At 37.8% G+C, this 22,857-nt stretch overlaps 1 protein-coding gene across 1 annotated transcript; it reads right to left on the bottom strand.

The window, feature by feature from the left end:
- Positions 1-8,058: 8,058 nt before the first annotated feature.
- Positions 8,059-9,354, bottom strand: LOC112181945 (elicitor-responsive protein 3). Its single transcript, XM_024320350.2, has 5 exons — positions 9,180-9,354; positions 8,921-8,986; positions 8,685-8,811; positions 8,459-8,585; positions 8,059-8,244 (listed from the first exon to the last, which is right to left on the bottom strand). The coding sequence occupies exons 1-5, from the start codon at positions 9,244-9,246 to the stop codon at positions 8,236-8,238; spliced, it is 396 nt and encodes a 131-aa protein (XP_024176118.1). The 5' UTR covers positions 9,247-9,354; the 3' UTR covers positions 8,059-8,235.
- Positions 9,355-22,857: the final 13,503 nt, after the last annotated feature.

The following is a 22,857-nucleotide window of genomic DNA, read 5'->3' as shown; positions in this document are numbered from 1 at the left end:
AAAATACCCCAGATAAATTTTTATGGTGTTGATTCTCATAAAAACCTTGTATTATATATCATAAAAGAATCGTTGCTAATTAATTCTCAAAATCAATTTTAGTTCCCTTTGTTTACACCCAATGCACAACTATTGTTCTCACCCTTCTTTAAGGACCATGACAGAATAGCGCAATGCTCCATTCTTTGTTTGGTTGCTTTTGATATTGAAAGGCATATAGAAGCGAAATCACCCAAATCTTTTCTCTTTCTGGTTCATGTGGCTTGTTACCTTATCTGGCTACTGTCTATCAGGGAAGGATTCAAGACTCGGGGTGGGCTGGAAAATTTCATTTCCTTAACTAAAGTGATATCTATCGCAATGCCAATATTTAGTAGCATATTAGACCTATGTTATTGAGATGTTAAATAGATTACCAGAAAAGAAAATCATTTGAAATCATTTTTTATTGAATAGAAATAAATTTGAGAGAATATCATACCGAGAGAAGTATTATTTTCCAAAAAGAAAAAAAAAACACACACACATTAAACCTATTTAATAGAGGTATGAGTGGAAGAAAATAGGAAAAACTAATTAAACATATCGTATGGTATGAGGCTATGAGTGGAAGGAAATAGGAATAAGTAAAAGAAATAAAGAAGAAGAAGAAGAAGGAGAAGGAGGAGAAGGAATAAGTAAAAGAAATATGAGTGAGTGGAAGGCAATAGGAATAAGTAGAAGAAGAAGAACAACAACAACAAAGAGTAGGCGGAGAATGAATAAGTAAAAAGAATATGAGTGAGTGGAAGGCAATAGGAATAAGTTGAAGAAATATGAGTGGAAGGCAAAAGGAATGAGTAAAAGAAATAAAGAAGAAGAAGGAGAAGGAGGAGAAGGAATAAGTAAAAGAAACATGTGTGAGTGGAAGGCAATAGGAATAGGAATAGGAATAGGTATAAGTTGAAGAAGAAGAAGGAGGAATAAGTAAAAGAAATATGAGTGAGTGGAAGGCAATAGGAATAAGAATAGGAATAGGAATAAGTTGAAGAAGTCGAAGGAGGAATAAGTAAAAAAAAAAAATGTGTGAGTGAAAGGCAATAAGAATAAAAGAAATAAAGAAGGAGGAGGAGGAGGATGAATAAGTAAAGGGTCTTTTTAAATGTACTTAGCAAATATCTAAGTATACCCAGCAAATTTATAAATTTCTAACTACACCCAGCAAGTTTTCCTGTAATACTCTTTTCTTTCAAAACCCACTTAGAAATAGAAAAATGAAGTCTAATATCAATACCATTACTTCAGCCTGAATGGCATCTCACACAATTTGTTCAACAGTATCTTAATTTCATCTAGTTTAGTTGACAAAATAATGTTATAAGCTCCCAAGTAATATTTACTTCATTCTCACCATGATCTGAAGCTTTGATAAAACAAAAGAGAACTAAGATTGTATACATAAAAACTTGAATGGAGCACCTACATAAGTAAGCCACATTAGCCACATCACTATGAAGCTATCTTGTTTTGAAAGCTATAATCAACACTTGGTTGACACCGAAACCTCAGCAGGTTCATTGGAGGCTTTTCCAACTTGGCAGTATCATATTGCATGATAGCATCAGTACTATTCAAACGGGCGGATACAGAATCTTCAATTTCTTTAAGCCTCATCAGGATTGGTTCTGAATATGAGAGGTATATCAATTTTTTCCTACTAACAAAGTTGCAAAGGTAAGCAACACCCATATTTGTGAAATTTCGTTTTCTTCAAGAGAACATATCTTCCAATCCAAACTAGAAACCAAGCTATGCAGTTGAGTTAGGTTAAAGTCGAGATCAGTGAGAGAATTTTAAACCCCAGAAACATCATTCTTAATTGAATTTGAGAGACCATTTTGTTCCAACACTTTATCATCCAAATTCTAAATTCTTAACTGATGGGTGTACGTGTTTGGTTTACTTCCTCAGGATGTATGAGTTTTGCAGGGTGTGTGAATTTGCTGGGCTTAATTAAAGAAAAGGGTATGATAGGAAAAGTAGTCGGGTGCAGTTAGAGATTTACAAGTTTACTGGGTGTAAAAAATTTGCTAGATATACTTAGATATTTGCTGGGTACATTTAGAAAGAAGTAAAATAAATATGAGTGAGTGAAATGGTGTGTGATGGGTCCAAATCTATCATCTCTCTGTAGGGATAAAACAAACTCATATCAATCGTACATCTGAATTACCAAAATATATCTTTTACACTAATCCAATGGCGTTGCGTTGGCACAAAGCAATATTTAACTAACAAGTTCACGGCAAATGAGATGTCCGGTCTTGTGCGTTGAGCTAAGTACAATAATGCGTCTATTGTACTTAAGCATAGCACTTTTGCCTTTAGCACGTCTTTGTCATCATCCTTTGGACGAAGAGAATCCTTTTCAGGATCAAGACTACGGACGATCATGGGGTGCTTGAAGGCTTGACCTTGTCAAAATGCCTAAGCATCTATCAACACGATGCTCAAGTTCCAAACTGAGACATAATCGTGTTCTCCCAAAATCCTTCATCTCAAACTTAGATTTCAAGTGTTTAGCGGTTTCCCTTAACTCTTTAAGGGCTTCTAATGAAGATCATGTCCAACATGAAATGCGATAGAATCCAAAACTTGTTATGGAAACGCATGGGCATATCTATTCCCAATCAAGTAGTCACTTTAGTGAGCATTTCAACCTTATTGTAAACGTGCTCCGTGGTCTAGAGCCACTTGACTTGGGTAAATGAAGTTCACCATCAACCTTCATGTACATTCCATATCTAGATCCCCATAGAGATACGTAGTGACCACATTTATAAGCTGCATGTTCAGTTATTCAGAAACTACCAAACTGACAGGGTAGTGGAGTGCAATGACATCCATTACAAGAAAATATGTCTCATCGTAGTGGATTCCAGGAAGTTTTGTGAGAAGCCTTGTGCCATAAGGCGAGATTACCATATCTTTTTCTCATCACGCTTTCTAATGAAGACCCATTAGTCAACAGGATTTATGTCAGGTGGTGTTGGCATCACTAGCTCGAAAACCTTCCTCTTCATTAGAGAATCCAACTTAACCTGGATCACATCTTTTCATTTAGGCCAAATCTCTCTACATTGGCATTCATTCATCAACTGAGTGTGGTTCAATATCATCAGACTCAACAAACTCATGCGCAACAAAATACGCGATTACATAATCAATTATGATGGAGTTTCTATTTCACGTCTCATGTACACTAGTGTAATTTTCAAAGAGCTCTATATTCTCAAGAATAGGTTCTAACATTGAGGCGTCCCTCAACAATAACCATACTCCAAAAGATTCTCATGAGACGGATTTTGAGTGTTGATGATTAAAGGATTAGAATGTGCCAAAGTATTCTTCAAACCCATGGGCCTTCTACGCATCTTAGCTGGGGCTATGGCCTATAACGCCAGAGTGCCACTCTCTATGGCGTTGGCGCTATGCCTACCTCAGTGTAGGGTGGCGCTACGTCCTCTCGTAGGGACATCCTTCCTTACAAGCATGTTTGCAGCAAATATGTGTGATCTCGTCACTTTAATGGGGATCGAGATAAGACATAGTGGGGACAGACCATGACAATTCTTGTCCTTCCTGTTGAACATCCGTGTTCTGATCTCCCCTTAACGACGGGAAGACTATCTCATCAAAGTGACAATCCTCAAATCTAGAGGTAAGGAGATCGCCTTGCAAGGGCATTAAGTGGCGGACGATTGTTGGAGTCTCAAATCCAACTGAGTTGCTTATTCGTCTGTAAGAACCCATCATAGTGCGCTGTGGCAGCGCAATTGGCACCTAAATGGCTCACTTAAATGTGCGTAAGTACGAAGTACTTGTACCCAGTCACTAGCTGTAAAGCAGAGATAGATTGAGTAGCAGTGGGTGGTAGACGAATTGGCATAGCTGCATGCGATATTGCATCACCAAGAGAATATAGGGAGATTGGTGTGCATTATCAATATCCTGGCTACCATCGTAGTTGTTTCCATGAGACCATTTGATTGTGTACATGAGAATATGATGTCCAACATTAATCCCAGTGATATGCAATAACCATCGAAAGTCTTCGATGTAAACTCTCTAGCAATGTCAAATCCAATTGACTGAATATGATGATCTGGGGAGCGAGCCCGTTATCATATGATATATGCTAGGAGTGTAGCATAAGCAGCGTGTTTGCTTGTCAACCAACATCATGAGATTGTTTTATGAGATATTTAAAACATCCGCAAGTTGGTTGAACTAGTCCACAGAATCCCCACGAACTCTATGTAAGAACAGAATGAGTATTTTCATATCCTTTTCATGGGACGGTCTTAGTCCTAATTTCCCTAAGGAACATGCTTTGTAAAACGAGCGAGAGGCTTTAAAAGCAACCAATAAGGATTTTGGTTGGGCCTAAGCATCTGAAACACTATTTGATGTAAATTTGGTGATTGCAACATCACCTAGGGCACCATCACCAGGATGGATGCCATCCATAGCGTCATGGATAGGGACTATGCCAGCCCTAGGTTGGTGGTGGACGGCGGCGGTGCCAAAGTTAGCGGCGATGTTCACACTTAGTCCAGGAATCAACTTTTAATTCACGCTTCATTTCGCTCAAGAGAATGGATGTCTGTGTGAAGTCTTTAGTAGATGGATCATCATATCCTAAACAGGATGACTTATCCTGTCATGACAAAGCCAATATGTGTCTAAATCCAAGAGATCATCTCTCATAACTTTATCGGATTTAATAGCTTGAATATATAGTGACATAGAGTCTACTAGAGAGACACATAAATTTCTCTAAGATGCGCTTTTGTTTGCAATCATTAGAGGTATTGGAAAGGAACTCATTTCCGTTCTCTACATGCGATTTCGCATGGAATCAGTTGGCTATTCAAAGGTCAGATTTACCCTAGAAGCGTAGGGAGTTTCTGTGACAATAGCCAAGGTGCCTTTGGCAAGGGGAACTTGGGCTATTCCATGTCCTTGAATTAATACTGATGGCCCAGCCATCATAGTCACAAAGTAATATGCTCAGAATCAAAATGAAGTTATAATGAAAAGAACTGGAAATTTTATTAATAAGCTAATGGAGTACATCATTGTCTCTTAACCATTAAGAGAATCTAATCCAAATGCTAGCTAATACAAAACAAAGGTAGTCGTTTGACTTCTTTCGATAACTCCAAAATAAATATGACCAGGTGAGTAGAGAGATGTCGGTGGAGCAAGGCTCACTTAAGTATCACTTATCTCAAAACCTTCCTAAACATCATACTCATTTTGGATGAGCCTATGTGAAGAAAACTAAACCAATGGAATTTATTACAAAGTATATGGCAATTGCCTATTACATCTCTTGGAAAAATAAAGACTTAAACAGAATTGGTGATCTATTGATCCCAGCCAGATTTGTAATCTTCAACCCTTTACTCTAGATCATCTTCTTGATCTTCTTACTCCACATAGTGAGCTTCTCTTGCTTCACAATATGGTTTGTAGGCGGTGACAATTTCTTTACAAGCTCTACAAATGTGTGCCCAATGACCGGATAATCCACATCAAGAACATACATCTCTGTGTTCAGACTCCATTGATTGAGGCTCTTTGAAAGCGACATTTGGATGGCTCTTAGTGTTGGTGGCGCCACCAACATGGCCAAAGGCATTGCCTCCCTTTCTCTTTCTACGTTGACCTCTTCGGTTCCGTGTTCGTCTATTTTGGTGATTACCTTCCTCATTAGAGCTACAATATGGACTAGAATGTCCATAATTATCCCTAGATTGAGGGTTTCGCTCTTGGCCCCCTCCATCAGCGGCGCGACTATAATTGGACTCTAGAAGATGCTCTGTTCCCACGGTTCTCGAATTATAGTTCTTCACAAGGATGTTGTCATGCTTTTCAGAGACATTTATAGCTCCAATAAGCTCATGAAATCTTGTGATCCGTTCTGCAGTAACATCAATTTGATAGTTCTTTGCAACCATCAAAGCATAGACAGGGAAGGTAGAGAGAGTCATCTCAATCAACATCACATCTGTGATATCTTTTCCATTAAATTCCATCATGGATTTAATGTGAAGTGCTTCCGAGTTGTAGTCAATAACTGACTTGAAATCACAGAAGCGGAGACTATGTCATCTCACTTCTAGTTCAAGAAGCAGGGAGTCACAGTCGTCGCCAAATCTTTCTTTGAGTGAGATCCACAGCCTTCTGGGGTCTGTTTCATTCATATACTCATACTAGAGCGAATCATCCATATGATGAGTTATTAGGATGATGGCTTTCGCCTTATTTGCCTCTAAGGCTGCTCTATTTGCTTCCAAAGTTTGTGCCTGCTCAATAGTTAGCACGTCCTCACTAGGCTCGAGAATCGTATTCAGGATTCCATCAGCCTTGAGATGTTGGCGGACATCACCAACCCACTTGTGATATCCAGAGCCAATTGTTTCCAATAGAGCGAAGTCCAGTTTATTCAGGTTACTCATCTTGAAAGAGAACAAGAAAATAGGGTTAGTTTCGGAGCTTAAAAAGGTACCATGAAAAATTTATAAAATTTCTGAGCGTAGTCGCTCTAAAGAAATTATGAATTTCCTAGCATAATCGCTTCCAAGAAATTAGAGATTTCTGAGCGTAGTTGCTTCCAAGAAATTTGATTCCAAGAGGTATTGGATTAGATCGAAACAATGATGTAAGTGGTCGATCATAAATTCTCTCCAAACTCTAAGATTGGAGATCTCAACAGGTTCTGAGCTTGGAGTGAGCATGAACACCCACAGTTTAACTTCTAGTCTCCCCTATGAAAAAGAAGGGGGGGGGGGTAGAAGAAGGGAGGTTGCAAGTCCTCGAGAAAAAGAAGAAAAAATGAATAAAAACTCAAAAACGGGAACTTTTAGTAAAAATGACCTCGAAATATGTCTCCGAAAAATTTGGCTGGAAAAAGTCACCAGAAAAGTGGTAGGAAAAGTTGCCAGCGGTGGCCTGTTGCGGGAGTTGACGTGGAGTGCTAACGTGGCTTGATGACGTGGCGTGCTGACGTGTCGCCTAGGTGGGCCTGCTTCAGTGGGCCGCGGCTTGGGCTGCCTCCTTTTTTTTTTCTCTTTTCTTCTTCTGCTGGTTTTTTCTGCAGGATGTTGTGGTTGCCGGTTCAGTAACTTGTAGACTGGTTTTTGGGTTTCTTCTTCCAGTTCGTGAATCAGTGCTGCTGGAAAAGTTTGGTAGCAATCGGAGGTCTAGAAGGTGCTGAACCAGTAGAGTATTTGCTGCGGGTGGTTTGGAGCTTCCGATGGCCGGTTCGGTAGGTTTTCGGCTAGTTCTAGTTGTTCTGCCACCGGTTCTGAATTCCTGGGTCGAAGGCTTCAAGTTAAGTGGCGGAGGCAGAAAATGTTTCAAGGTTTTGTATTCGGATTTAGGGTTTTAGCTTCTTGAATCAGGGTTTGGCTATTTGTTTTAGGGTTAGGGTTTCATGCTAATAACGTGTTTAAGGAAAACTAAACTGGGAGAGAATTGAGCCTTACTTTTATTGATAATAGGGGCATCTTTATATAGAGGATTACAAGGTATAGAATCAGAGCTGTACAAAGAAAGATAATCGTACAATTAATCGGATATCTATGAATTTCTCCGAGAATATCTCTAATTCAAAACCCTATTACAACTAGATTAAGTAACCTAGAGTTTGGACCAGACACATATTCTGAATTTACTTGAACAACTCCAACAATGTCATTTAAAGTTTAGCAAAATTTAGACATTTTACTGTTTAGCGAAAACAAATTGTCCAATGTATTAAGATAGATTCCTGAGGGCTGGCTCACTTTGATAATATTTGTGATTGTACTGTTATGATTGATCAATGGGTTGCTTAGACTTGAACAGATTGATATGTTTTCTAGTTCCCTAATACTTTTGAATTAGCCAGCGAGCATATCAATCTATGTAAACAATCAGTATTAGGAAAATTGACTGATTTTTTTAATCCACCAAAAAGTCGATGCACATAGAGATCGATGGGTTTGAACACAGAGTACAGAACAACAATGACCAGTAAAATAATATTTTTATTCCTCTCTCAGCTAGAGGAAATGAGCATATCATACATTAATATTACAATGAGTGCCACAAGGTGGTTCTTAAAAAGTTGATGATTGTTTCCATCCACCGTATATAGCTCTCTCCTCAGCGGCACCAGTATATTGTCTAGAAGGAAAAGGTGCTTCAATAGTTCTGCAACAATGTATAAGACAGTCAGTCAAAAAAGCACTATAAGAATATAGGGTTTGTGCTTTGAATTTGCAATGTGATGTTCAATACAAAATGGGGTAGGCTTTAATTCTCATAAAAATAAAAGTTTATGGGAAAAATTGAAAGTGAATGATAGACAAACTACGTTGGAGGAATTAATTAGGAGTAGCGGTGAACTTTTGATTAGTGATAGTACCTGAGGATCAGGAGTAAAATTGAGTCCTATTTTGATTTCTCCGCGATATTTCTGGTGCTTGTTGACAACATTGTATGAAGTTGGTGGAAGGCTTCCATGAATGAACAATGCTGGGTCTAGAGGAATGCTGCAAGCAACCACATATAAAATTGATATCTAATTAACTACTTTCACGAACAAAATTACAGATGAATGAAAATATATGAGGTAATTAGTCGACACTCACGTTGCTTCTCCAACAAAATCATCTGCGGTAAAGGTACCTTTGTCCATTATTTTCAAACGAAGTTCGGACACATCATCAGTCACTGTGAATAAGAAGCTTTCATTCCATTCTGGGTTAGATCCTTGGCCTGCAAAAATGCATGTACAATATACTTCCAGCAGTCACACAACTGCACACATCAAATTTAACCCTTGAAGATCCAAAAGTTTAAAACAAATGGATTGCAATCGAGGTACCTTTGGCCACAGTGCTTATTTTCTCTTGGGTCTTCACAGAGAAAATGACATAGGGATCCATTTTAGCTGCCATAAAAGCATTTAACTCATGACATAAGCATATTCAGAGAATCTGAACGCAGAAAATTGCCCAAATTTGAAAGGAAGAGAGCATATATTATATTGTATTACCAAGTTCATTATGTTATATATGGATCTAAGTGTAAGCTTACTGAGAGAGAGAGAGAGAGAGAGAGAGAGAGAGAGCGAGCAAGCTTACTGAGAAAATCAGTGTTGTGGAGGTGTTTGGCATTAACAAGAATAACTTCAAGAGTCCCGTAACCCATGTTTGGATAGCGGAGATGAAAACCAAAGAAGATCGACGACTGTAATTTTACAGAAAGCTGAGAAAGAAAAGAGAGCAGTGAACGACTGACTTGGTTGCTGCAGTTTATATAGGCGAGGAGTTCACGAGGAATTCATTTGCCTGCTCTGACTCCTTTTAACAGGGATTTTCCACTTTCCGTTATACACGATGCCCGTTTCATTTCTTACTCTGACCAAAAATTTTGAACAATGAACTTTTTTTCTTACTTTTTGAATCCTTGTTTTTGTGAAACAATAAAGTAATGATTGAATTACATTTGCATCAGTTCTTCTAAATTTAACTATTGCCATAAAAGAAAATCAGTCAATTTTTTACACCTTTTTAAGTTTGTCTAATGACCGATGATATAGCATCAATGAGGCGGTGAGATGAATAAACAAAATTGTGTTTTAAATAACACATTAATAGGCGGCTAGTCTTTCTGATATAAGATACAATTTGTACATGGTTCGAAAGTAATATTATCAAACTGTCTTCCTAATTTGAAGTTTGAGTGTTTGACATTACAGTGCTAGATTGTCTTTGACACAAAAATGTTACTTTATAGGCATAATTGTCAAAGTACCCCCTAAACTTAGCAACAATTGTCAATTTACACTCCCAAAGTGCAATTCCAAAAATTAACACCCTAAACTTGACGAAAACTGCCGATTTGCAGCCACTCCGTCATATTTAACGTTTTCCATCCAAATATAAGTGGTAATATGATCATTTTATTTATTTCTTTAAATAATAAAAATAAATAAAAAACAATTTTTTAGAGGGAGATTCATGCCCTTCCTTCACTTATTTATTTATTTACTTTTATACAATTTTATCTACTTATTTACGAAATCGCCGCCGAAAACGACGGAAGTAGCATGCGTTTCTGAGACATCAACCGGCCACATACATAGAAAAAAAGATCTTGGATTGCATCCTCACCCCTAGCTAGGTGCACGATGGCTTCCTGCGCCGCCATCTTAGATAGAAACTCGATCAGTTTTCCCGCTAGAGAGAAAAGTCGACTTTTTTAATAAAAGAAATAAAATAATAATAAAATAAAATAAAATAAAATAAAATAAAATAAATGAATAAATAAAAGATTCTCATAAAAACCTTGTATTATCTATACTATTATTAAGAGAAGAGGTTTTGTTAGCCAAAATCAAAAATTTTGACAGAAATAACCTTAAGAGATTAAAATACTTTGAGAATTAATTAAATCACAAGGGCTATTACGACAATTACAAATTATATTTTTATTAATAAAAATAAACAAAATAAATCCCACAACCCACTAACTTCTCTTTGCAATAACAGTTTTCTTCCATTATCGTTTCTTTTTTATTTTCTGAAGAAAAAAAATTAAAAAAAAAATTACATGCACATGCAGAGCATGTGTGGAGCAAGGCTAGTATATAATAAGAGAATCGTTGCTAATTAATTCTAAAAACCAATTTTAGTTTCCTTTGTTTACGCCCAATGCACCAATTATTGTTCTCACCCTTCTTTAAGGAGCATGACAGAATAGCACAATGCTCCATTCTTTGTTTGATTGCTTTTGATATTGAAAGGCGTATAGCAGCGAAATCACCCAAATCTTTTCTCTTTCTGGTTCATGTGGCTTGTTACCCTATTTGGCTATTGTCTACCGGTGGAGGATTCAGGATTTAAACTTTGGGTAGGCTAGAAAATTTCATTTTCTTAACTAAAGTGATACATATCGCAATGTCAATATTTAACTAAAGTATATTAGACCTATTTTATTCAGATGTTAAATAGATTACCAGAAAAGAAAATTATTTGAAATCATTTTTCATTGAATAAAAATAAATTTGAGAGAATAACATACCGAGAGAAATATTATTTAAAAAAAAAAAAACATTAAACCTATTTAATAGAGGTATGAGTGAAAGATAATAGGAAAAAGTAATTAAATATATCGTATGGTATGAGGCTATGAGTGGAAGGCAATAGGAATAAGCAAAAGAAATAAAGAAGAAGAAGACGAAGGAGAAGGAGGAGAAGGAATAAATAAAAGAAATATGAGTGAGTGGAAGGCAATAGGAATAAGTAAAAGAAATAAAGAAGAAGAAGACGAAGGAGAAGGAGGAGAAGGAATAAGTAAAAGAAATATGAGTGAGTGGAAGGCAATAGGAATAAGTAAAAGAATTATGAGTGGAAGGCAATAGGAATGAGTAAAAGAAATAAAGAAGAAGAAGAAAGAGGCAGAGGAGGAGAAGGAATAAGTAAAAAAAAAAATGAGTGAGCGGAAGGCAATAAGAATAAGTAAAAGAACTCTTTATAAGGAGGAGGAGGAGGAATAAATAAATGGTCTTTCTAAATGTACCCAGCAAATATCTAAATATAGCCAGCAAATTTATAAATTTCTAACCACACCCAGCAAGTTTTCCTGTAATACCCTTTCCTTTCAAAACCCACTTAGAAACATAAAAATGAAGTCTAATATCAATACCATTACTACAGCCTTGATGGCATCTCACACAATTTGTTCGACAATATCTTAATTTCATCTAGTTCAGTTGACAAAATAATGTTATAAGATCCCAAGTAATATTTATGTCATTCTCACCATGATCCGAAGTTTCGATAAAACAAAGGAGAACTAAGATTGTATACATACAAACTTGAATGAATCACCGACATAAGTAAGCCACATTAGCCACATGGCTATGAAGCTATCTTGTTTTGAAAGCTACAATCAATACTTGGTTGACACTGAGACCTCAACAGGTTCATTGGACGCTTTCCAGCTTGGTAGTATCATCTTGCACGATAGCATCAGTACTATTCGAACGGGCGAACACAGAATCTTCAATTTCTTTCAGCCCCATCAGGCTTGGTTTTGAATATGAGAGGTATATAATTTTTTTTTTTTTTTTGCTAACAAAGCAGTGGCGGAGCCAATGAAGGATGAGTGGGGGCCACTACCCCTAGTGAAATCATAAATTTTGTTAATTGAGCTTCTTTTGGCCCCTATAGCTATCGATTAGGCATATATTAATAGTATGGGCATGCTAGACTTGCGTCTGTGTGAGTCAAAGTACTCCTCCAAATGGACCACTTTTCGTAACATTAAATTAAATAAGACTAAGAGCACCTCTAATAGTAAAAGCTATTTTTTTAGCTAAATCATCTAAAAGTTAAATTTAAGTAGTAAATTTCTAACTTTTCCTCCAGCAGTGTTGGCTAAACTAAAAAAATTGAACGTGGAGTGTTTAACTTTTTATTATTTTCTCTAAATTTAGCTAGAGATTTTAGCAAAAGCCAAATTTGACTTTCATATAGCTATTTTGCTAGAGTGCTAAACTATCTCAAATTAGCCAAATTTATAACTTTTTGTTGAAATAGATAGTCTGTTGGAGATGCTCTAAATGTACTTATTTGTTTGCGATACATTTTCTTCTACTTTTGCCTCATATGATCATTTCAGTTCCATTATTTTTCCATACTTCCTCAGAGGTTGTTTTTTCATAATCTTTTGTTCCTCTCATATAGAGTATACTCTTAATTTTACATTCTTTTCTAAAGACAATTTATAGGAAGAGAAACAGAGTGCAGAGGATGGACGGAGACTCCGTTGTTGATATTGGTTGTGAGAGGTGATGTTGTCCGATCTACTCATCTTCAATGAGATCAAGACATTGTCGGCCGGATGTGAATAAGGACTATTTTTTTTTTTTTTTGAGATTTAATTAATGAAACTGGTTTTGGAGTGGTGTATGGAGATTCTAATAATAACCCACATTTTTTTTTCTGAGATTTTATTCTTTTGTTAAGATTGAGTTACAAATTGAAGATATAGATGAATTTTATCCAAATCAGAGCTTGAAGAGACTAAGAATTAGATATTTGGAAAAAAAAGATTGATGTGGATTCTAAATTGAGGAAGAATGGAGAGAACAGAATAAAGACCATTAGAGAGAGAGATCTCTCTGAGTTCATAGGTAGTGGAGAGGTAGAAAAGGAAAGAAATTTTTTTGCCCCCGTTTATATATATTCCTACCTCCGCCATTGTAACAAAGTTGCAAAGTAGCAACACCCATATTTGCAAAATTCTGTTTTCTTCAAGAGAACATATCTTCCGATCCAAACCAGAAACCAAGCTATGCAGTTGAGACAGGTTAAAGTCGAGATCAGTGAGAGAATTTTAAACCCCAGAAACATCATTCTTAATTGAATTTGAGAGATCATTTTGTTCCAGCACTTTATCATCCAAATTCTAAATTCTTAATGCTGGGTGTACGTGTTTGGTTTACTTCCTTAGGATGTATGAGTTTTGTTGGGTGTGTGAATTTGCTGGGTATGATGGGAAAACTAGCTGAGTGTAGTTAGAGAATTATAAGTTTGCTGGGTGTAAAAAATTTGTTTAGTGTACTTACGTATTTGCTGGGTACACTTAGAAAGACTCATAAGTAAAATAACTATGAGTTAGGTATTTGCTGGGTACATTTAGAAAGACTCATAAGTAAAATAAATATGAGTGAGTGGAAGGCAATAGGAATAAGTAAACAAAAAAAGAAACATAAGAGGGCTTGAACTTGGGTTGCTTTGATGATAGCAAAGCCTGTCAGCCAACTGTGCAGGAACCTACATAATGTACATTACATATACTGAATCTCGAACCCACCCAATGGTTTAAGCCCACCCAGGTGGTATACGTAGATCCGGCCCTGCTGTCTACATGTGTTTTACACTTTTACTCTTCTCAAGTGAACTGAGAAAACAATGTAAACAAATTATGGATAAACATGGTCATCAAATATTTGCTATTTTTTTTATTAAAGAATCTAGCTTATTTTAGACTAACTATATATGTTGCCAAAAATCCATGAGCCGTGTTAAGAATGAACTCGTTTGGTTTTTACTAGGGCTGGGATTTGGAACCGTAAAACCGAAGGAACAGCACCGAACCGCACCGAAAGTCTCGGTTCGGTTCGGTTCTATGACATATGTGTTTGCAATTTTCTTGGTTCGGTTCTTGGTGTTGTTTTCACGGTTCGGTTCCGGTGCTTGTTTTTAAAACCTCCTTAGAACCGAAATATAGATGTCAGTGTATAATTGGATAATAAGGCTGAGCTTATTTATGTAAAATAGACCATTTCTCATGTGATCAGTCACTACTTGTATGCGATCAGAACCTTCCATTTTATCTCATAATCTCCTGTCCATTCAATCAAAACCTTAAAAATTTATCTCTTCCCTCTAACTCTCACTCTCTCAGTCTCTATCCTAGATCAGATCTGTCACGCCCCTGATTTTACACACATGAAAATCGATATATATAACCCCATAATTATATATGCGTGAACGTCCAGTCATCAATACAAAATACCTGGAATCTTTTTCCCTTTAACTTACACAGATATTGATGCCCTGAACCCTCAAAGTTAATATAAACTCGCTCCATAGAGTTATATATTACAATGCTTACGAAATAAATTGTCAACAACAAAAAAAAACGTAAATGCAGCTCAGAGTAACTATACAACGGAAGTCCTTAACAACGGTAAAGTCACAAAGATAGCTTCCTACCATAAAGCTGCACAGGCGTCACCTCAGCTTCAGCCACGATCTCCTCGACCTGCAGGATTAACCCCTACACCATTCCATTGAATAGTGCACCGGGTTCCACACAACAAACCCGGTAAGCTTATGAAGCTCGTATGAGTAACTCAAAACCAATTACACAAATTTCACAAAAGCCTTCTGCTCATAACCTCAATCCTAGCATCCAATTACACAAATTTAGGTCAAACAAGACTTCCTCAAGAAATGTTTAACGCCATCCTAACGCACTATGGCGAATTCCAACATCACACTCATTTCCCATTTCCCCCCCTAGGAGTTTTTGTCATCAACATGACATCAAAGGTGAAGAACAATGAATCACCTTCCTATCCTCACTACAGAGTACAGTTCATAACCGCTATGGCTCTTAATGTAAATCAAACCATCAATCAATACAATCAAGGAGAAATCAAGGAAATCACATATCAAAACAAGCAAAACAATTCATAGTAACCCCTGCATATAATTTAGTTCAGGAGGTCACATTAAGTCAAACAATTCAAGACAAGGTAGTCATCGAAGTCCCACACTCTGACGTCTGTAGGTAGCCCCAACCATCACAGCAGTCCTCTCGATCTTTGTTAACTTAATAACAATTCAGCTCCGCTACCGAGCAGTCATCACACTGATCATCGCACAGATTTCCACCGATCATCACCTAGATTTGCATCATCCTACTAATCATCACTTAGATTTCAAGGATCATCACATAGATTCACGCAGATATCGCCACTCATCGCCCAGATAGCGATCATCACATAGATTTCGTTGGTCATCACATAGATAGCGATCATCACATAGATTTCGCTGGTCATCACATAGATAGCGATCATCACATAGATTTCGCTGGTCATCACATAGATAGCGATCATCACATAGATTTCGCTGGTCATCACATAGATAGCGATCATCACATAGATTTCGCTGGTCATCACATAGATAGCGATCATCACATAGATTTCGCTGGTCATCACATAGATATTTCTATACAAGCTTTACATGACAATCATCACAAAGATTCACCATACTGATGTCATCGATTCATTACACAAATATTCTTACATAAGCTTTTCATGACAATCATCACAAAGATTCACCACGAAGTCACTAATACATGAATATATATGTATATATATATACCCCATAATATATATATAGACACACATAGTCATCCATTCATAAATGCCACTAATACCAACTATAGTCGTAGTTAACCTAATAACTCCAAGACAATAGGGTAGTCATGCTCATAACAAATATCGATCATATTCATAACAAATATTGATCCTGCTCATAACAAATATCAATCCTGTTCATAACAAATATCGATTCTACTCATAGCAAACATCGATCCTGCTCATAACACATATCGATCATACTCATAACAATTATCGTGAGATTTCCCCAACAAACGATAAAGGTAATTCGTTCACAAATGAACCTTGTGAGATTACTCACCTCGAAACTCCCGCTGCGTCTTCAATTCAGGACAAGGCAGCCAATCCACAAAATAGCCGTCCAAGGAGTACTACGTCACGTACCTAAGGAATTACAGCTCTCATTCAGTCAACGAATCACAAGGGGTTCGAAACCCTAAATCGAACCAAAGTTCCCAAGGTGACGCCAAATGAGGCGAAACCGCATCCGAGGCCTCCCAAAGTCCCCGGAATATGTCCACAATCGATGTGACCAAACCACAAGTCGATCGGACGCTCGAATCCTCAAGGATCGAATAAATCGATCGGTATGAAACGGCAAAAATCATAACAATTCCATACGAACTCCAAAATTTGCATATTATATATCGAAACGCTCGTATCAACGAGTAGAACATATATAATACCAAAACCAATTCCTTAAGTGGCCGGAACACCGCCGGAACGCCACCACAGACGGTGGTGCACCGCCGCCGGCCAAAAACTCATTATTTCACAAAACTCCCAACATCAAAAAGCTTCATCTAAGCATGCTTGTGAACTTTCATAACTGGATCGAAGTCAGAAAACAAGCTTAAGGGATCGAAAACTACCTCACAAGCCGTGAACAGTGATCCAATCCGAGTTGATCGAAGTTTCACGTGAATCGATCCAAACAACCACCAAGGATCGATCAGCGAAGCTATTCTGAGCTCAACCAAGGAATCGTTGAAGCCATGAAGTCGCCGGAGTTGTGTTTTCTGGCCGGGTCCGAAAACACAAGGCTGCACCGCCTTGCAGCGCCGCCGTGGAGAAGAATCGGCGATAGAGACCACCAGAGGGACGACCAGACGGAGTAGACGACCCTGCTGGTCAAGTTTCACGGCCGGAGACCGCCGCAGTTGGCCGGAAAAGTCGGGTCGGATCGGCCGGGTTCGGGTCGGGTCAGGCGGTTTTCTTCGATACTGAAGGTATCGACCGAGAGAGAAAAAGGGAGAGAAAAAAAATGAGTTTCCGGAAATGGAAGGAAATGAAAATAGTAAGTTTCTCCTTCGGGAAACTTCTATTTATACTAAAATGGAAATTCCTTCCAATGGCCATAACTTTCTCATACGAACTCCGATTCTCGCGTTCTACATATCCACGAACTCGTATCGACGCGCTCTACAACTTTCGTGAAGGAAGTTTTCGGAGAATCCCAACGTATAAAAAGTCAACCTTTTCAAACCCCCTAAAACCATACTTTTCGAATAAAAATTCGTCCGAAACACTTCCGCTCCGTCCACAAGCCACGAAATCGTCCAACTGTTATAAAATTAATTCCGGAAAATCCTCGGAAAATAATTACGAATTTCCGGGGCATCACAAGATCTGACTCTGACTCTCTCACTCTCTCAGCCGGTCAGATCCAGACGAGCGAGGCCAAGTATTCCAGACGAGCGCGAATAACCCAGACGAGCGCGACTAACCCAGAAACATCGCATCTGCGATTTGGTTGATGCAACTCCGCCTGGGATTTGGTTGATGATCCGTCTTCGATTTGGGCCATGGGTCAATGTAAGCTTTCAATCCTTTCATTTTTCTCGCTATACTCTCATCGCTTTGCAATTTCCCGTGAAATCTGACTACTTTTTCCTTTTCGTTTGAACCCAGTCTTGCAGTGAGTGCAGTCCAGCGACCATAGCATGTGGCCCTGTGATTTCGAGTGAAATTGTTAAGCTCCAGAGTCCATAGCCTGTGATGCCCATGAGCACTTCGATTGAAATTGGTAAGCTCCAGAATCCCTAGTGAAATTTGAGATTTGATGCCCTAGAGTTAATTCTGCTACTTTAATTTGTGTTATGTGCCAATTGGGTCTCTGGTTTATATAAATATATGTTCTTTGTATAGTTTTCGAGAAAAATTTAGTTTCTTGGAATTGTGATGATTATAAGTTTATAACTGAATGTGGTTTGAGCCACTGTGGTGGTTAATTCTGTTGATTGCATATTTGCATTGCTTATACTAATTATATTAAACTCTTACTGCTGATGCCGGGTTTTAACTATTTGAGTGGGCACAGTTAGGAAAATGGATACAGTTATTGACTATAATATATGAAAAGATACTGCTGCTCTGCAATTATATCTTCAGTGAATGCTTTCATTGTATACAACTATCTTAAATAGATTGGTCTTTAATTGTGGCTGTTTCCTGTCTGATTTCATCTTCATTATGCATTCATTTGTCAATTTCAAAGAGCAGTTTGCATGTGTTTGTCAATTTCAAAGAGCAGTTTTCATCTTCATTATACATTTCATGTGTCTCCCGCTGTTGATTTGTTTCCTTTACAACGGCAGGTTTGTGGGAAACTTGCTAAAAGGGCAGACTGTTGGTGTGATTGGAGCTGGTCGTACAGGGTCTGCATATGCCAGAATGATGGTAATTTCCTTGGTCCAACATCTTGAAGCTCTGGCTAGATAGATATGATCCTGGTTGCATGATATTTATGTTAGTCTAGCGATTAGCATACACTGACCTAGTAACAGGACCTTGAAGTTGAAAGTATTTGATGCTAATTCTTAATCTAGAGATACTTAGTTGGTATTGTGCAACCACATAACTGAGTCATAAGAAGATTTAGGAAACTATTGGTACCTATCCATGCTCCACTGCATTTAACGTGCAATCATTAACTACAATTCTATTCATAGTTGAACTTAATGCTTGGACAAATCACTTATATAATTTCGACTATGTGATGGATAAATCTACTAAATCAAATGCACACTATATTCAGTTCCGATCACAGTACTATTCTTAACTCTTTTTTGCACTTCTTTAATTACCTGGTCCACCATTTGGGTCGTTGTTTCCTTTCTTTGCTGATTCTTTACTGGCTCTCACTAATGATCCTATTCCTGATCACACTACTGCTGCATCTGGATCTGCACCAAGTGGCAGAGCAACCAAGAGTTCTGAAGCTTCGGCTTCAGCCCCTACAACCAAGAAGAAAAAGCAGAAAAAATTATCCAAATTGGACAGTCTATTGTTTATTTTTATTTGCTGCAATTTACTGGGAATGTGTATTATTTTGTTGCATTGTTTATTTTTATTTGCTGCAGTTTGCATTGTTCTGTAATCTGCTATTTTGCAGTTCTGCAGATTTTGAGTGTTGAGTGTTTGACAGTTTGAGAGTTTTGGGAGTTTGCAGGAAACTGCAATTTGTAGTTGTATTGCTGAGTGTTGAGTGTTGAGTGCTTGACAGTTTGAGAGTTTTGAGTGTTTGATGGTTTAACTTTAATGCTTTCATCAGTTTCATCTTTCATGCTTTCACAGTTTGGGGAATTGCTTATTTGATATGTTGATGTTGATTGTTGATTGTTGATTGTTGAATATGTAGATTGTAGATAATGTTGAGTTTGAATGCGTGAATAGATTGTGCAATATTGAATCATTTGAATGTATGTATGGAAATCAGGAAAACTGGAAACTAGAAACTAGAAACTGCTAAAAAAGCAGTGTTTCTATATGGAACCGAGTTTGGAACCGAAAAACCGAGCTTGGAACCGAACTGATATTGGAACCGAAAAACCGAGAAACCCACCCGAGAATGGTCGGTTCGGTTCTTGATAAAAAAAAATAGCAAACCCGAACCGAAAACACTTGTCGGTTCCGGATCCGGGTTCAGTCATTGAAACTACAAAACCGACCCGAGGCCAGCCCTAGTTTTTATGACATTGTTTCTGTGATATCAATCACTGAGGCAACCCCCACAACTTTAATCTCCAAATTCACAATGCGATAGAAGGTAGCACGAGCTAGATCAAGTTCCCAGTTTTATTCCGCTTGAACTCTGGAGTTAGGTTTTCTTCGGCTTGAACTCCGGAGCACGAGCAGTGTAGATCAAGTTCCCAGGATCCTGCGGTACTTCAGGTTTCTTCCGCTCTGCACTAGGATCCATCAAGTATCACCTCTGCATGCAAGTATGTCCGGTTTCAAAGAAATGTGATTAACGAAAACCAAAATAAATGAAAATCGTAAACAATGTAAACTATATATGCACTTATGCAGTACCAGATCGAGTTCATTCAGCTAGCAGTAGAATTAACAATTAAGTGTCTCTGCATAATGATGACATAGTCAATCCCACTTACCTTTAGCACCCATAAAACTTCAGTTGCGAGGATCATGCGCTGCAAAATTTCTAACCAATGTGTAATGGTACTTTCTCGTCTTCATCAAAGTGTAGAAAGCATCATATGTACGTTATTGACAAAATCCGTACACTAAACAAGAGATTTGAGAGTTGAAAATGTTGAGGCACCATTAGCTTTCTTTGCAGCAGCTTGCAACTTGCAGCTTGTATCCAATCTTCAAGCTGAGGAGGGGTGTTAGAGTTACTATTCCATTCAGTCATTTCTTTGTTACTGTACGTGGTAATCAGTTGTTGATTAAGCTGGTTATTTAGTTGTTAGCTATTTGTTAGTTTGTCAGCTGTATGCCACGTATAAGTCATCTGCAGCTCCTTAGCTAACTATAAGCATCTATACAAACTCATCTCTATCAGTAATGAAGCCCCATTTCTTCTTCGAATTTTTTGTTTTCTTTCATTTTCTCTCTATTTCCTTTAGTTCTTTCAGAAAACCACCATCAGCTTAATATATTTTCAAGGTTGATGCGAGTCATGAGTCTATGAGTCTACAACTGATGTTTAAGGTTCAAAAACATATCTCCATTTGTACAAGATGCATGAAATGAACACAATTCATAAATCAGATGAGATATTGTTTTTATGAGATCAAGGTCTCATAACCACGAACCAGATGTCCAACATAAAATACTTGGGCTAGGTTCTCAATATTGAGTTCTAATCCCTTACACCTCATAACGATCATGATACTGAAAAGAGCTAGCTAACTCTAATTTCCAGCTGATCTAACTCATAAATTAGAGCCATAAAGTTACAAATTGAGGTACCCGGCCGAATAATTTTAATCTACCTCCAACTTTATAATTTGGCAACAGGCTTATGATAGGATGTAGCAAAAGCAGTGAAAAATTGAAAACTGAGTTCCCAGTTTTCTAACTTGGGAATCTACTCGCTATCGAAGTTAGATTTCTCCATTCCACACTACAGATGCATCAACTATCACCTCCGCCAATAAGTAAGTCGCATTTCAACGATCAGCCATGAATGAAAAGTGCGAACAATGCAAACATTCATGCCACGATGACTAGGGTTTGAGATCGCAGATCTAGCACTCACTCATGAGTAAAATGTTCTTGTATCTAAAAGATACATATGAAAGTTCCTTTAAACATCTTTCCTTTGTGCAGTATTCCACCCACCTATTTGGGTATCTTTGATCATTTCCTGTGTTTAATAAAATTCTAAATGTAGCTAGAAGCTACATAGTAAGTGGTCAAACATATTATCTATACGTCTGTTGCCTCTGAAAATCACCTCGGCCTATACAACCGAGGGATCAAGGAACAAATGTCCTTCTCAATGAATAGAATGCTGAGCGTGCCAGCACACGGCCAGAAGGCCAAGTGTGCAACTGTAGGTGTAGTGGGTGTAAATCTGACTTATCAAGCAATTGTTAGCCGAGGAAGGAACTTATTCTCGACTGCAGTTCGATGCCTCTAGATTAAGGACTTGGTGGCTGAAGGTCGGGTGAGTTAGGTGCGGTTATGAGAATATGAGTACATATAAGATTAATAGCTACTATGCAACTACGAACAGTAAATAGCATGATCAAACAAGTAAAGCATAAAGACAATAAGGAGCAAATAAAAGATAAATAACAACAAAACTGAAATCTGGAATGGCTGAAAATTATCAACTATTGTTTGAAAGAAAACAAAGAGAACAATTCAAAATCGATACTAGGCTACAAGAAAGGTAAAGTAACTGAGATTGTAACTAGCAGAGCAAATAAACTAAGGAAACAGACGGAAATTCTACCTATGCAAAAGGTAAAACGAAATAAGAAAAGCTTGATGGATTGAGTTTCTGGAGTTGTGTCTGTTGTCTTCTGTCGATGCTTCTATTTATATCAGCTTCTTTGTGACTTGAACTGATCTCTTGACTCTTTGAAGTTGAGTGGAATTCGGCCTCCTCTTGGCTCAGTGACTCTATCTTGATTCGGCTTCAATACTTATCGTCGGCTGACTTGACGCTGGACTCTATCCGGATTGGCTTAGATGGACGTCATCAACAGCATGCAATTAATCTTGAAGTAGGCTATCGTGGATTGAACTCTCCTCATCGGCTGACAGGAACTTCAACTCGATTGAAATACTACTTGATCAAATTTCACCTTTATCACTTATCGGCCTCTCTGACAATCGGCCATTATCTTTCTAAGTTGAGTTCGGATTGGAAACCAATTAGAGTATTGGCCAATGGGCTTTTAGACAATAAACCAATGACTACGGGCCGGCCGATAACCAATGGCCTAACTTTCGAAACCCTCTATCGGCCTAGTTCTTATGTGACTTGTCTTGGACCAAAATGAATTGTCCAATTATTCATTGGCCAATATCTCTATCTATCGGCCCTCAATTACCTTTTGAGCGGCTCATTGTAACTAGAA

Source organism: Rosa chinensis, chromosome 1, assembly GCF_002994745.2.
Source record: "Rosa chinensis cultivar Old Blush chromosome 1, RchiOBHm-V2, whole genome shotgun sequence".
Lineage (NCBI taxonomy): Eukaryota > Viridiplantae > Streptophyta > Magnoliopsida > Rosales > Rosaceae > Rosa > Rosa chinensis.
Note: the sequence above shows the minus strand (reverse complement) of the source record. Positions and strands in the feature narration are given on the sequence as shown.